Source organism: Trichomonas vaginalis, chromosome I (assembly GCF_026262505.1).
Source record: "Trichomonas vaginalis G3 chromosome I, whole genome shotgun sequence".
NCBI lineage: Eukaryota > Parabasalia > Trichomonadida > Trichomonadidae > Trichomonas > Trichomonas vaginalis.
Window position 1 is genome coordinate 14,733,548 of NC_067203.1, and position 16,799 is coordinate 14,750,346.

The 16,799-nt window shown below is 30.3% G+C and overlaps 6 protein-coding genes and 1 pseudogene across 7 annotated transcripts, besides 3 other annotated features; 4 read left to right on the forward strand and 3 right to left on the reverse strand.

The window, feature by feature from the left end:
• Window positions 1–6,346: part of a mobile genetic element that runs on past the window's edge.
• On the reverse strand, window positions 4,603–6,072 carry TVAGG3_0987320 (MULE transposase domain-containing protein; the record flags this gene model as incomplete). The annotated part of the gene is made up of 1 exon (XM_001582497.2): window positions 4,603–6,072. One exon carries the CDS (start codon window positions 6,070–6,072, stop codon window positions 4,603–4,605), a length of 1,470 nt encoding a protein of 489 aa, XP_001582547.2.
• Window positions 6,347–6,361: 15 nt separating the features above from the next.
• TVAGG3_0987330 (uncharacterized protein) lies at window positions 6,362–7,424 on the forward strand (the record flags this gene model as incomplete). Its single annotated transcript, XM_001582496.1, has 1 exon — window positions 6,362–7,264. One exon carries the CDS (start codon window positions 6,362–6,364, stop codon window positions 7,262–7,264), a length of 903 nt encoding a protein of 300 aa, XP_001582546.1.
• Window positions 7,425–7,538: 114 nt separating this feature from the next.
• On the forward strand, window positions 7,539–8,197 carry TVAGG3_0987340 (uncharacterized protein; the record flags this gene model as incomplete). Its single annotated transcript, XM_001582495.1, has 1 exon — window positions 7,539–8,057. The coding sequence occupies one exon, from the start codon at window positions 7,539–7,541 to the stop codon at window positions 8,055–8,057; it is 519 nt and encodes a 172-aa protein (XP_001582545.1).
• A 45-nt stretch (window positions 8,198–8,242) lies between these two features.
• Window positions 8,243–12,139: a mobile genetic element.
• Window positions 9,106–10,180, reverse strand: TVAGG3_0987360 (annotated as a pseudogene). The gene has a single exon. A coding segment is annotated over exon 1 (1,075 nt).
• Window positions 12,139–16,799: part of a mobile genetic element that runs on past the window's edge.
• Window positions 15,186–15,611, reverse strand: TVAGG3_0987380 (uncharacterized protein; the record flags this gene model as incomplete). Its single annotated transcript, XM_051254050.1, has 1 exon — window positions 15,186–15,611. The coding sequence occupies one exon, from the start codon at window positions 15,609–15,611 to the stop codon at window positions 15,186–15,188; it is 426 nt and encodes a 141-aa protein (XP_051079624.1).
• On the forward strand, window positions 15,657–15,917 carry TVAGG3_0987390 (uncharacterized protein; the record flags this gene model as incomplete). The annotated part of the gene is made up of 1 exon (XM_051254051.1): window positions 15,657–15,917. One exon carries the CDS (start codon window positions 15,657–15,659, stop codon window positions 15,915–15,917), a length of 261 nt encoding a protein of 86 aa, XP_051079625.1.
• On the forward strand, window positions 15,942–16,688 carry TVAGG3_0987400 (uncharacterized protein; the record flags this gene model as incomplete). Its single annotated transcript, XM_051254052.1, has 1 exon — window positions 15,942–16,688. A coding segment is annotated over one exon (747 nt), but the record flags the coding sequence as incomplete, so codon positions are not given.

A 16,799-nucleotide genomic window follows, 5' to 3' on the forward strand; every position in this document is an offset into this window, starting at 1 on the left:
CAATTTTCAAAAATGGATAAAGACTAGCCAAGTCTTGATATCATGCAGGGAGAATATACATAGATAAGCAATTATATTTTATAGTAGTAGTATTCAGAAATTCTTACAATTTACAATACAATTTTCAAAAATGGATAAAGACTAATAGCCAAGTCTTGATATCATGCAGGGAGAATATACATAGATAAGCAATTATATTTTATAGTAGTAGTATTCAGAAATTCTTACAATTTACAATACAATTTTCAAAAATGGATAAAGACTAATAGCCAAGTCTTGATATCATGCAGGGAGAATATACATAGATAAGCAATTATATTTTATAGTAGTAGTATTCAGAAATTCTTACAATTTACAATACAATTTTCAAAAATGGATAAAGACTATAGCCAAGTCTTGATATCATGCAGGGAGAATATACATAGATAAGCAATTATATTTTATAGTAGTAGTATTCAGAAATTCTTACAATTTACAATACAATTTTCAAAAATGGATAAAGACTATAGCCAAGTCTTGATATCATGCAGGGAGAATATACATAGATAAGCAATTATATTTTATAGTAGTAGTATTCAGAAATTCTTACAATTTACAATACAATTTTCAAAAATGGATAAAGACTAATAGCCAAGTCTTGATATCATGCAGGGAGAATATACATAGATAAGCAATTATATTTTATAGTAGTAGTATTCAGAAATTCTTACAATTTACAATACAATTTTCAAAAATGGATAAAGACTTAGCCAAGTCTTGATATCATGCAGGGAGAATATACATAGATAAGCAATTATATTTTATAGTAGTAGTATTCAGAAATTCTTACAATTTACAATACAATTTTCAAAAATGGATAAAGACTAATAGCCAAGTCTTGATATCATGCAGGGAGAATATACATAGATAAGCAATTATATTTTATAGTAGTAGTATTCAGAAATTCTTACAATTTACAATACAATTTTCAAAAATGGATAAAGACTAATAGCCAAGTCTTGATATCATGCAGGGAGAATATACATAGATAAGCAATTATATTTTATAGTAGTAGTATTCAGAAATTCTTACAATTTACAATACAATTTTCAAAAATGGATAAAGACTAATAGCCAAGTCTTGATATCATGCAGGGAGAATATACATAGATAAGCAATTATATTTTATAGTAGTAGTATTCAGAAATTCTTACAATTTACAATACAATTTTCAAAAATGGATAAAGACTAATAGCCAAGTCTTGATATCATGCAGGGAGAATATACATAGATAAGCAATTATATTTTATAGTAGTAGTATTCAGAAATTCTTACAATTTACAATACAATTTTCAAAAATGGATAAAGACTAATAGCCAAGTCTTGATATCATGCAGGGAGAATATACATAGATAAGCAATTATATTTTATAGTAGTAGTATTCAGAAATTCTTACAATTTACAATACAATTTTCAAAAATGGATAAAGACTAATAGCCAAGTCTTGATATCATGCAGGGAGAATATACATAGATAAGCAATTATATTTTATAGTAGTAGTATTCAGAAATTCTTACAATTTACAATACAATTTTCAAAAATGGATAAAGACTAATAGCCAAGTCTTGATATCATGCAGGGAGAATATACATAGATAAGCAATTATATTTTATAGTAGTAGTATTCAGAAATTCTTACAATTTACAATACAATTTTCAAAAATGGATAAAGACTAATAGCCAAGTCTTGATATCATGCAGGGAGAATATACATAGATAAGCAATTATATTTTTAGTAGTAGTATTCAGAAATTCTTACAATTTACAATACAATTTTCAAAAATGGATAAAGACTATAGCCAAGTCTTGATATCATGCAGGGAGAATATACATAGATAAGCAATTATATTTTATAGTAGTAGTATTCAGAAATTCTTACAATTTACAATACAATTTTCAAAAATGGATAAAGACTAATAGCCAAGTCTTGATATCATGCAGGGAGAATATACATAGATAAGCAATTATATTTTATAGTAGTAGTATTCAGAAATTCTTACAATTTACAATACAATTTTCAAAAATGGATAAAGACTAATAGCCAAGTCTTGATATCATGCAGGGAGAATATACATAGATAAGCAATTATATTTTATAGTAGTAGTATTCAGAAATTCTTACAATTTACAATACAATTTTCAAAAATGGATAAAGACTAATAGCCAAGTCTTGATATCATGCAGGGAGAATATACATAGATAAGCAATTATATTTTATAGTAGTAGTATTCAGAAATTCTTACAATTTACAATACAATTTTCAAAAATGGATAAAGACTAATAGCCAAGTCTTGATATCATGCAGGGAGAATATACATAGATAAGCAATTATATTTTATAGTAGTAGTATTCAGAAATTCTTACAATTTACAATACAATTTTCAAAAATGGATAAAGACTAATAGCCAAGTCTTGATATCATGCAGGGAGAATATACATAGATAAGCAATTATATTTTATAGTAGTAGTATTCAGAAATTCTTACAATTTACAATACAATTTTCAAAAATGGATAAAGACTAATAGCCAAGTCTTGATATCATGCAGGGAGAATATACATAGATAAGCAATTATATTTTATAGTAGTAGTATTCAGAAATTCTTACAATTTACAATACAATTTTCAAAAATGGATAAAGACTAATAGCCAAGTCTTGATATCATGCAGGGAGAATATACATAGATAAGCAATTATATTTTATAGTAGTAGTATTCAGAAATTCTTACAATTTACAATACAATTTTCAAAAATGGATAAAGACTTAGCCAAGTCTTGATATCATGCAGGGAGAATATACATAGATAAGCAATTATATTTTATAGTAGTAGTATTCAGAAATTCTTACAATTTACAATACAATTTTCAAAAATGGATAAAGACTAATAGCCAAGTCTTGATATCATGCAGGGAGAATATACATAGATAAGCAATTATATTTTATAGTAGTAGTATTCAGAAATTCTTACAATTTACAATACAATTTTCAAAAATGGATAAAGACTATAGCCAAGTCTTGATATCATGCAGGGAGAATATACATAGATAAGCAATTATATTTTATAGTAGTAGTATTCAGAAATTCTTACAATTTACAATACAATTTTCAAAAATGGATAAAGACTTAGCCAAGTCTTGATATCATGCAGGGAGAATATACATAGATAAGCAATTATATTTTATAGTAGTAGTATTCAGAAATTCTTACAATTTACAATACAATTTTCAAAAATGGATAAAGACTAATAGCCAAGTCTTGATATCATGCAGGGAGAATATACATAGATAAGCAATTATATTTTATAGTAGTAGTATTCAGAAATTCTTACAATTTACAATACAATTTTCAAAAATGGATAAAGACTAATAGCCAAGTCTTGATATCATGCAGGGAGAATATACATAGATAAGCAATTATATTTTATAGTAGTAGTATTCAGAAATTCTTACAATTTACAATACAATTTTCAAAAATGGATAAAGACTTAGCCAAGTCTTGATATCATGCAGGGAGAATATACATAGATAAGCAATTATATTTTATAGTAGTAGTATTCAGAAATTCTTACAATTTACAATACAATTTTCAAAAATGGATAAAGACTAATAGCCAAGTCTTGATATCATGCAGGGAGAATATACATAGATAAGCAATTATATTTTATAGTAGTAGTATTCAGAAATTCTTACAATTTACAATACAATTTTCAAAAATGGATAAAGACTTAGCCAAGTCTTGATATCATGCAGGGAGAATATACATAGATAAGCAATTATATTTTATAGTAGTAGTATTCAGAAATTCTTACAATTTACAATACAATTTTCAAAAATGGATAAAGACTAATAGCCAAGTCTTGATATCATGCAGGGAGAATATACATAGATAAGCAATTATATTTTATAGTAGTAGTATTCAGAAATTCTTACAATTTACAATACAATTTTCAAAAATGGATAAAGACTAATAGCCAAGTCTTGATATCATGCAGGGAGAATATACATAGATAAGCAATTATATTTTATAGTAGTAGTATTCAGAAATTCTTACAATTTACAATACAATTTTCAAAAATGGATAAAGACTTATAGCCAAGTCTTGATATCATGCAGGGAGAATATACATAGATAAGCAATTATATTTTATAGTAGTAGTATTCAGAAATTCTTACAATTTACAATACAATTTTCAAAAATGGATAAAGACTATAGCCAAGTCTTGATATCATGCAGGGAGAATATACATAGATAAGCAATTATATTTTATAGTAGTAGTATTCAGAAATTCTTACAATTTACAATACAATTTTCAAAAATGGATAAAGACTAATAGCCAAGTCTTGATATCATGCAGGGAGACTCTCTACAAATACAAAAATTGATTATCATAAGGAAATACAAATTTATCAATTTTCATGTGAAAATTACATAAATTTGTTCTCCAATAAATAGCAATAATACTTTGAATGTTATATTAAGTAATATAGCTTCAGGTAAATAAGCTTACACTTCAAAAATATACTGTTTATTCATTAATTTTAAAAAAAGTCCAAATTATCTAATCTTGCTTACTCTTCCTTTAAACTTCTTTGTGCCAAATTTAATATTGCCTTCAAAGATGGAATAAGGACATTAGGTTCAATCCTTCGGCTTTCGACAATTTCCAAAATGTGTTGAATTAATTTCAAACATTCATCGTGTTTTGAAGCTCTTTGCTCAACAATCTGATTACCTGCCCTTGTAAGAATTCTTACTGCTCTTTCTTCATTCAAAACATTAGCGACTTGAACCTTAATAATCGCATTTGGAATCACAACAGTGATGAGAGTTATGACGATGTCATCAATGCGCTCATTTTTCTTACCCAAGAAAAATGTTTGCTTTAATTGATGAAAGTGTGATTCCGCAATGTTATTCGTGGAATCACCTTCTCCACGATATAACATCATCCAATGTTCTTTGGTTCTTCTCCATTGTTTATCGAAATACTTCAAAGCGCGCGGTTCTTCTTCTTCTAACATTGTTGTCAAGAACTCATATGTTTCATCAGACTCTTCAGCCAGCTTTTCTGCATTCGTTGCATCTGCACGTAATGTCAAAAAGTCCATTGCTAAATAGAAGTTCTCAAAATTCTGTGGATTGTCAAAATAGCTTCCAACTTTTGCACATGCGCGTAAAACATGCACAGCGCACCAACTGAGCTGCGCAAGAGGAAATCCGTCCTCAATTGCGCGAGCAATGTTTAGCGCACAGTCAGCGCTCCAATGCTGTGGATCCAGGTGCGCAAACTCACAGAATTTCACCAAACATTCTTGAATTTTTTCAGATGTCTGAGGGTTCACTAAAAAATAGCAAAAGGGGAAAATTGTGTTTTGACTTGTTTTCATTGTTACTGCAAACAATTGGATCTTTCCTTTAATTAAAGAATGAGTGGAATCGACGTGGAGAGGGTTATCAATGCTATGCACCAATTCTTTTGCAGCAAAAGGTGCATATATGATTGTAAACTCGGAAAAATCTCCATTGTAATCAAATTGAACGAGATCATCTGGGCACTCTTCCTGTAAATTATTCAAAAATGCTTCCAAAGAAGTGTAAGGATCGTTTGATAATCTTTGTGCAATAATCTCATCAAGGCGATAAAATTTGTGCTTTAAAGCATCAGTAGACTGCGCGAAAAGTTTCATCGTTTCTTTGTTATTCGTATCAATTCCGAACTTATCAAAAAATGCTTTTTGAGCAAGAAATTGCTTTCCACCGTTTTTAATATAAAGTTCGATCCATTTTTGATAAAATTTACTCGCGTAATGTGAACCCATTTCAACTCCTATATGATGGCAATGTTCTTCATTAACTTTGCTTATAGTAAACACTCCATTTTGTTCTTCAACCCTAAATTTTGCCTTGCATAGGGGATACGAACATGAATAAGTGACATATTGCTTTGGAGATCCCGTTCTTCTTCTGTATGGGACACCGCCCTTGACTTCCTGTTTAATACCAAAAGCAATAAGCTCCTCTAAGTCCACCGAAATCATAAAAATGAAGTGATTTTGAAAAGAGTTAACAAAATTCAAATCACATCAAAAACAAAAACACATAAAAAATATTTTATTATACTCATTCGAAATTAAAAATAATAAAATTTATATATATTAATTTCATTAAATCAAGGTTAAAAATCTCACCGGAAAAATAACCTCAGTGTGATAAATTTATCACCGGAAAAATTTACAATAAGGTTAATACCGAAAATATTGAAAAATCAACATTTAAGGTTAATTTAAGAGTATGCACTTTTGTCACCTACTCAAACAGAAAATTTTCATGGGTAATTCAACGTTTTCGGACCCAAATTTCACTTTGTGGGAGTGCGGATATATTGTAATCGGATGCATTATTCTTGCGTTTGCCATATATTACGTCATCAAAACACTTAAAGATTCGTTAATAACCGACAATAATGTTCAGGGACAGCGTTCAGCTCAGATCTTCTATATAATTGCATTATTCGTTAAATCAATCGGATTAATTGTAGCCGGAATTATGATAATTGTAGGATTTCCCAAAGATGAAAAACAACCAACAAAATGGGATATTTACAGTATTATACCAACAGGATTTCCAGGATATATGACTGCTGTTGCATATTCTTACATCTTTTTCTCATGGTGTTCTGTTTGTTATTCAAGTTTAGAAAAAAATGCTGTCGGATTCTACCATAACAGCAAGAAATTGCTTTCAATCCTTATTTACATAATTATAGCACTATTCGTTATTTCATTCTGCTTCATGATTGCATCTTCTTTCCTTGCAAACAGCAAAAAGTATTATTTGACGGTCGCTCATAACGTTGAATCAGTTGTCGCTACAATACGTGATCTGGCTTGTGCAGTTGCGTTTCTCTTCTACTTATTCAAAATTATTAAATTATTTGAGTCCTGCTGCCCATCTTGGGAATCTCCCGAGACTAGATTACTTGTTATGCTCATTGTTTTAATTATTGCGTTATTCTTAAGGCCCGTTTGCATTCTGACGTACATTTTGATTTTCACAAAAGATAGTGGATACAGCGAGTTCAGTGATGGATACTTCATTGTATTCCTCTTCGAATGCTTCATTACGGAGCTTCTTCCTCTTGGATTTATTGGATTTATTAGATTAACGTCATATAGCTCATATAATACGCCTGTTGATGATAACATCGCAGCTTTCTTAGCCCTTGAATAATTTATTCAACCTTTTCTTAGATTATATATTATATTATTATCTATCTGTTTATTAAAGACATAACTTTTAATGATACATCACTATTGTATTGCAAAACTTAGTTTAAGCATATTCGTTAAGTTTAATTTTTCAATTCTTAACATTATTCAACGTATGCTTATGTTTTTCTTGAAAATTATCATAGTATTACCAAACGTAAAACTGTTTATTTACTTATTTTTCTCCAAAAAGATGTTGTATTATTGCATTCAATTTTGTCACTTTTTTATTTAACATGAATGAAAATACTGAACAACAATCGGATTCAGAAGTCATTACAAGTGTTACTCAAATCATTTACCATCGCTTAGTTAAAGATGTTATCTTCTATTTTGTACAAGCGAAAAAAGAAAATGGAGATACGGTATATGTCTGGGTTAATCAAGAAACAGTCAATCTATACCCAGATATTCTTAATCTTTATTGGGGACCAAATCCAGGATTCTTGAAAGATGTTGAAACTGAAACAATTGATCATGCGAATTCTGCAAATATTCAATATGCAGCAGATCCTTCTCAAAATATCTATACTATTAACTGTAGAGCGCCTAAACCTGATTTAGTTGGTAATCTAGCTTCAGGCGGCGTAATTAACAAAATTCTTAAGTACAATCCTGCTTCTCGTGAATTCTTGGTGCAGTTTGCAGATGTAGGTGATCCAAATTCGAATTTTACTTTTCCAGAAAGTTATATGATTGAACTAAATCCAGAAATGGTCATTGATTTCTTCATGAACAATCCACAATATTTCTAACTCAAAGATCCCTACTTAGTTACGTTATAATTTTAATGCTTTCCAATTATTATAATTATTTTTTCTCTTGATTACTTCATTTTCTTATTTAACTAATAGATTTGTATTGTTTGTATTTAGTTTTGATAAATACGTGTTTGATCTAATACTTTTATTCTTTTTTATTTTGAGATATCGCAAAATTTGGGCGCGTAAAGGGTTGGCGTCCTAAGGCGTCCTGATGTAAACTATTCAATTTTTGAGAAGTTTACACCATAATTGAATAGTTTATGGCGTCCTGAGAGGAGATTTCAATGGGTATGGCGTCCTAAAAAATAGAAGAAAATGATTTTTTTTCGATTTTTCTAGAAATTGAATTTTTTAAAAAAGAAAAAAATCAAAACGTATACATTCAAGAAAGACTATAAATGAAGATTTTTCTATTTTTTTTCATTCTAAAACATCTTTTTTTGGATAATTTTTTTTTAATAAATATGTAAGAAAGATTGAAGAAAAAGTAAATTTACTTTAAGACAATTCGTTTTACATGATGTAAGACCCATAACAACTATAAATATTCAATTATTTAAAATAAAAAAAAAGAAAAACAGATTTAATGTATCTCACATCAAAATCCATTGACCTAAGGATGTTAAGTTTCTGTTTTTAAAAGTTGATATTTTTTTTTAATTTTAAGAAAATTAATAGCATGTTATTAGACAATAGGAGTGTAATGATATTGACTAAACAGAAATGAGAGAATAGAGATATAATTTTGATAAGCAATATTGCGAACAAATTCTGAAGTAAAATCGCGATCAATAATTGAAAGTTACGATCATGTACTGAAAAATGACGATCGAATTGAATGAATAGAATTATATCTAAGAAAAAATAAATTGTATTTAGAAGATGAACAAAGAAAGGTGTATGCTAAAAATCATTTAACAATAAATGGAAATAAAACGAAATTGTTAAAAGAAAAAGATGAAAATTGTTAAATAATATATTATTTTTTAGTCATAAGAATAAAAATATAGTAGTTATAAAAGGAATTAGACTTCATATATCAATTCTTTTTCTCTGTAGATGTGGAACGTTTGCTTTTCGATCTCTTTCGATGAACTTGAAAATATAAGTTATTATCGCTGAGAATCCTTTCCGAAATAGGAGCTTTACGTTGAGGAGGATTGTCGGATGAATTTTGTTTTTTATTGTTTGATTTTGTTGTTATGGAAGATTTTTTCTTATTTTTTTCAGAATTTTGCTTGCTATTAACTGAAACTTGTTTTGACGGCCCAACAATAGCATTTGTAGTAGGAAGAATTCCCAATAACGAACGCATTTTCGATAATTGTTTTTCAATATGATCAAGAAGGTCCAGCTTATGTTCTAGATTACTAGACATTTGATTTGTAGAAGGATGGTTTTGATTTTCTGGTTCTAAATCTGTAGAGTCTGCAATATTTGAATTTTCGGAGCGAATTGGAGCATCTGAACCTTGATTTGTATCGGCTTGCTCAAAATTAGTTTGAATTGGAGTGGATGAATTAAAATCTGGATGATTTAATGTTTCATTAAATAATGCCATAATTTTTTCTCTTTTTCATTAATAAACTTAGTGATCATTGTATCTTTATCTGTTAGATCGATCGATTTGAGTATATCTGCATTATGAACTGGAATATTTTCGAACAATGAACTCGATTCTATGGAACCATATGGAGAAATCTCGTTCTGAGCCAAAGAAAGATCACTTACGTTGTATTGTTTGATAGAAAAAATTGTTTTCTCAAGTCTTTTTGAAAGCAGTCAAGAATATAATTTTTGTAGCTATCAGTGATAACGGTTTTTATATGGCGCTCGATCTTCTGGTTATTTTTGATGGCGTTATATTTATCTAATTGGATTTGAGATATCTTCTTAATAGCTTCATAAATGTTTGGATGTTTTAACTAAGAAAATTCTGAATGCATACTCTCGAGGCAATCATTAGTGAATATTGCAGTTGCATTATTATATTGAGATATTAAATTGTAGTGCGGCAACCAAACTTTGTTGAAATAATCAATATAATCTTTGATCGAATCAACTTTATTTTGATTAATTATATGCATTGTAAGTACAAATTCTTCATGAGACATGAATGGAGTAATAGAATATAGCTTAAATAAAGAATTTTGTAAAGTATTGAAATTTTTTGTATAAAGTGCTACAAGTTTCCTGTGTAAAGCTTGTTTGAAATGAAATAGGCATCCAATTATACGGACTTTAGGGAAAATTTGTTGAAGTGCCTCTATCATTCCCTTTTCAAAATCACAATGAATTTGAATTAGCTTTGAAAATTGAATACCCTTGACAGTAAAAATATATTCAAATGCCTTCTTATAAGATTCAAATGTGCGGTTTTTCATGAATATAAATAAAGTGGTAGATATTGATTTGTTGAAGGTTCACAAATCATAATTGTTAGCATCTGTCCTTTTTGAAAATGTTTTGGTGTAATTTTAAAAGTTCCATCGCAAAATAAATCTGTGGCTTCTTTTGCAAATTGAATTGCCTTCTCAAAACCAAAAAACATCGTCTCACAATTTGCTTGAAAATCATGGCCAATGAAAAACTGCTCGCCATTTATTAAACAAAAATTAGCAATTTCATCGTCTGTAATTTTTTCTCCAACAGAAAATTTTCTGGACTTATTATAAACTTCCCTGACCAATGAATCTTTAATTAATGGGTTTTCATCAGTACCAACAGCAAGTTCTGTCATAAATTTTTTAATCTGCTGAAAAGTGCCGTTGTCTTCAGAAAATTTTGCATTGCCTTATTGTATATTTCTGTCAGAGTCATTGATTTATGAAGATCATTTTTTTCATTTTGTAACTTTTTAAATTGTCTGCATTCGGGTATATGTTCCTTTTGTAAATCTTCGGAAACTGAACTGTTCTCAATTTTAACTAAATAACGTGCTTGACAAGAATGATCGATGCAACGGTAGTAACGTTCAATATTATTTGAATTAATAATATTTGTATGATCATGCGAAAAAGCATATCTTTGCGAACAATTGTATCAGGATATTTTCCAGTAACTGCGGGAATATTTTTAACTGCAATATAACTAAAATATCTTCTGACAGCTTTAGATTCATTTTCGGCGTATTTAATATTAAAATATTGAAGAACTTGTTTGATTATATTCGTTTTTTCATCTCTCGATGTTGATTTTTGGTATTTATCAGATTGTCCCTGATAAATATTTTATTTTCGTCTGTAAAGTTTGCTCTTTTTTGAATTAAATATAGATGATTTTCTCATTAAAAAATGAAATGATGCAAAATTTACGAAAACCGTTCGAAAATTGAATTAAAAATGAAAAGTAATACTTAAATGAGTAATTCTTTGAGATATTGGTCTTAGATTGAATGTAGCGTCATTCTTAATAGAATATATATTTCATATCATCGGAAATATGATAAAAAGCATATAATAAATGTCAAAAAGAGTGAACAAATAAGCAAAGATATTTTTTAAAAAACAATGAAAAGTAATACTTAAATGAGTAATTCTTTGAGATATTGGTCTTAGATTGAATGTAGCGTCATTCTTATATAGAATATATATTCATATCATCGGAAATATGATAAAAAGCATATAATAAATGTCAAAAAAGTGAACAAATAAGCAAAGATATTTTTTAAAAAACAATGAAAAGTAATACTTAAATGAGTAATTCTTTGAGATATTGGTCTTAGATTGAATGTAGCGTCACAAATTTCACAAATATAATTTACTATACAATTTTATTCATTTTTTTAAAATGGCTGACGACAGTCTGTATCAACTAACTCAACTAGTCAAGCATAATGATTATTCTTCGGATTCATTAAATCAACTTTATCAATGCATAAGTACAATGACAGAAAGATCAATTGGATGCTTGAATTGGGATAAATTTTTCAAAAAAATCACAGTGACTGATGAAGTTCTTTTACATTTTTTAGCATCCGTTTTAAACATTGAAAAGATATCAGAATGTTTCAAGGATTCTATTTTTATCACAATATTAATCTTGAAAAATTCAGTAATTTAACTGAAACAGAAGTTAGTATACATATCATGGGTACTGAGGCACTGCGCGTCTCCTTACCCCTGATATGTGAATTTGACACTTTACGAAACCGTTAACGTATATTTTACAACACAACGACAACACTAACTTAACCTTAAATATTTACAAAGCCACCAACCACTTCACCTCACTAATGTTTTCACAAACGACTTCACTACTGTAAAAATAAACGTTCTCACTTACAAAAGTATTGCAGCGCTTCCCATTGCTGTGCTTCACATAACAGCTCATAATCTTCTGACTCACTTTCTTCTTCATATAGGTCAAAATCACTGTCATAGTTTATACCTGTAAGTTTTGACAAAGCTAATGAAACACGTTTACCGTTTGTATCGTATGCTTGTATAAACTTTCCATTATGCTTGTAGTCATAAACGCTCAAACTAACTTTACCCTTTCTCCCTCGTATCTGATAGAATGTATTTTCACGAGGAACGAAGAACAAATTCTTGAACTCATGACCGTTGTAGTTTGTTATCTCAATAGTTTTCGTCATTTATATAAAAATAAACTTAAAAATAAACTTAAAAAATAAACTTAAAAATTAATGATATCACCACTCCCACACGTATGAAAACATAGCGCAAAAATAAATTTAGGTGAAGCGGTGAGATCTCACCTCTTTTTTCACCTGTTTTTTCACCCACTTGAATTCATTACTTTATAACTCTCTTCCTTTCTCCAACTCTTCTAACTTCTTCCTAAGTTCAGCAATGTTGTCCTCATGAAGTTTAATCTTTCTCAAAATTCCTTCTTTATCTAATGGTTGCTTTATCTTTCTAAACTGAACTCTACCATCCTTCATAGTATGAATGTAAAAACCTTCCGGAATAGTTCCTGATTTAATGTATTCTACCAAAAACTTTTGTTTCATTGCTTCAGTGACTTTAGTCGTCATTTCAATCAAATAAAAATTTTAATATTAAATAAAAATAACGTTATTTTTTCAGTAAGGAAACGCAGGAGTTTTACGATTTATTTGAGGAGTAGGTTTTGGTTTAAATGTTGGAGTCGGTTAGGAGTTGACTTTTGAACAGGAGTTTGTACTTCCATAGGTTCAGGAGTCATTGAAGGTTTTGCTTGTGAAGGTGTCGGAGTTTGTTTAACTTCAGCTACTTCAGTATTATTTACAACATTTGCTTTATTTCTTTTCAACATCATTACTGCTCCTGCTGTAGCTAGCAAACCTAGTGGGAGACCATATCTTATATAAGGACTTGACCAAATGCTATTTTTGGCAGGAGCTGGTGGAACACCTAACCTTGGTGAAACTGCTCTTTGCCATTGTGCAGCTCGTAAGAAATATTCAATAGGTGCTCCATAATCGTTTGGTAAAGTTTGTTTCATAGATGGTGAAGGTTCACGAGAGCTTGATGAAGAACTCATTTATAAGCTTTAAAAATAAACGTTCATCCTTTATTCCTCACTGTCGTCCGTAGCTAAGTTATAGTCATCTAATCTTATTATGGGGATTCCATTAGCACGCACCTGAATGGCAAAGCAACAATCCCTCATAAATCCAATAAGTGGCTTTGGACATTTTCAGTTGCTAGTTCAATAGGTCCTTTAACAGACAATTTGTATGTTATTGGAGCAGTAGATGTTTGACCTTGCTGGAAGCAAAAGTCCACTTCTGTTGGAAAACCACATAAGAAATGTGTGTTGTCATAACTATCCCATTTATGTTCCACACTACCATCATCCACCAATGACCTCATAACATCTTCATTAAATCCTATCATATCATTGTTTGTATTGCAAGCGTTCGCAACCATTTCATAAAATACAGGTCCATATGATTTTTCGGGTTCTGCAGGCATATTTCCATAAGCTCCCATGGAAAGCTGAAGATATTTAAACTTAGGGTTCTCAAAATTAACATAATAGTTGTCTTTCTTTCTAAATAGTGCCCAAATACTTTTAACATTAATAGGCGTATAAGCTGGCTGTAAATGTTGCACTTGAACTATCTGTATTCTTTGAGAATGAACCGTCCATAGGAATCCAATCCATAACTTTAACAGGAAAACATAAAGCCTCGTTTGTATAATGTTCTACAAGTTCTGTATAAATGTTAGGGTCTAAAGAGAATGACTTTGGATGAATGAAACATTCATTAAAATCCATCTTTGTTCGAAATAGTTGTTGGGTTACAGTTGTAATAGTAACTGTTCCACTAGCTTCTACTGCCTTCGTTATCATAGTGAATGGTTCATTCCATGGAACAAATTTATTTGTCGGTGGATTTGAATCTGAAGCAAATGCAACTTTAAGAGTTGGATTGAAAGCAATGATATCATTTACAGATATAGATGTGCATTGTAAGGCGTCGCTACTGAACTTTACTTTAAGCTGAATGTTTCCTGCAAAAGCTGGAATAAATCGAATAGCTTCTAATGGAAGGAATCTTCTAACAGGAATTCTTAAACGAAGCTTAAAATCAAATGATTTTCCTGCTGTAATTGGACCACTAACAATTTGTCCTGTTCTGCATGTTCCCGAATGACTCCATACATCTTCATGTCGAGTCTTTGAGAAAACATCTACTTTCTTTATTTGTTCGGTAGTTTGTGAGTTTGAAGTTATATATGCTTCTTCTCTTGCGTTGTCTTGAGAATATACGATACGACCATTTGCAAGGATTTGATATCCAGCAACTGCATAGAAAGCGTCATCGAAACCAATCCAAAATCCTGGTGGGTTTGTTTTATTGGAACCTGAACCAATTTCTTTATCTACAATAAATTGACCTTCCATTTTATACGTAATGAATGTATTGTAAAGGTCCAACATATTTTCACCAGGAGGTGAGAGATTGAATGTTACCCATGTGTTATCTTTAGCAGTTCCAGGTTGTGATGGAATCTTTGCGTCAGAATATTTTCTATTAGTGTCACCAATTTGAACTGCATTGTCTATGATATCGAAATATGAGCGAATCTGATGAATATGCTCTGCTGGAGTAAATTCGTTTAACTGTTCGTTCTGCATGTATTTACTTCGGATAAAAATATCTATTTACTTCATTATTCTCACTCTTCTTCTTGGCATTCGTGGTGGAAGTTGTTTCTTGACATTTTCAATGAACTGTACATTCTCTTTTGTCTCAACTTCTTTCACTGGCGGGTCAGGGTTCTTTGACTCGGTTTGTTTTTCAATGAAATTCACAAACTTTGCAATAAGCTCTTGGTTCGTTATTGAAAGTACATCTGGCTTCTTTTCTTCTTGTTCTATTGACTTTTCAGTTTGAATAGAAGGCTTAACATGGGCTTCACCCTTGCCATACACCTTAATGTTGTCGCTTTCTGCATTCGCTAATGGAACCTTTCTTTTTCTTACGTATATTTTACCATCTTTACTCTGACTTACGTAATAGAAAGGATGTTGTATTCCTCTTGCGTCATTTAATATAATAGACTCTCGTTCTGATTTTGACAAGCTCATTTTACATCGGTTAAAGTTTTAATTTTGTTTTTTATCTGCAGTCAAATGACTCAGACAAGCCCTACGGACAAGACCCAAGGGGTCATAGATGTTGAAGCATTGAAGAAAGAAATTCGTGAGCAAATTTTATCCGAACTGAAGGAACAAAAACAAGAACAAAAGCCAGAGAGACCAAAGAGAAAACTTAGTGAAAAACAACTTGCTGCATTAGCTGCTGGAAGACAAAAGAACCCACGTTTGCTGGCGAAGAAAGCTAGAGAAGAAGCTGAAGCAAAAGCTAAAGAAGCTGAAGCAAAGAAAGAGTAAATGGTTTATTTTTATCCGAATTAAATGTATAGACAAATACCTTTATCTGTTGCGTTCAGTAGTGAAAACCCTGACGTCAAAATAAAGGGGAACAGAGTAACGTTTAAGTTTCCAACAGACTGGATTGTGAACATAAATGAAGAGAAGTACATTGGCATAACATCTATGTATATAACACGTGCTTTCAGAAAGGTTGACTTTATACTTCAAGTCGAGATAGAAAATGACGAACAGTCTTTAAGCGCCCAAAACATTCACATATACAAATACTTTAAAGACGATACAACATTGTTGCAATGTATGATTTCATTTAATGAGATGTTCGAGAAAAAGTTCAACATTGAAGTACAAACTTTACAGCCTTTACGTGAGTTTCTTGCACAACTGAAGGAAGAAGGTAGTCGGCCACAACTTATAGACTTTCATTATGAATTTAATGAAAATGAAGATGGAACTCATGACTGTCAATTCATTGTATTCTCACCATTCAATGAAGTAGCTAAAAAGAAAAAAAATCCATTACGTATAAGATTTCAAATCTCTGAACCAAATGATGACTTCAAAAATGTTTTCAATTATTATGCAATGCTTCCGAGGAAAAATGAATTTTCAAAGATTGTAACACCTGGCATTTGGGATAGAAAGCAAGCTATATTATATTCAAACTTAAGTAAGGGAGTTGAAAATGAGTTCATTGGTCATACAAGAACTTCACCACTGCCAAATCCTAAGTATTACAAGCTTACTGGCTTCAATCGTGAGTTTTGGATAGACATGTTCTCCACTCATGACCATAAAGCACCTGTTTTGCTACCTCCAGACCATAAGGACTGTCTCTACATTGAAGCACAACTCTTAAATTCTACAATAGCTGTATTGTAA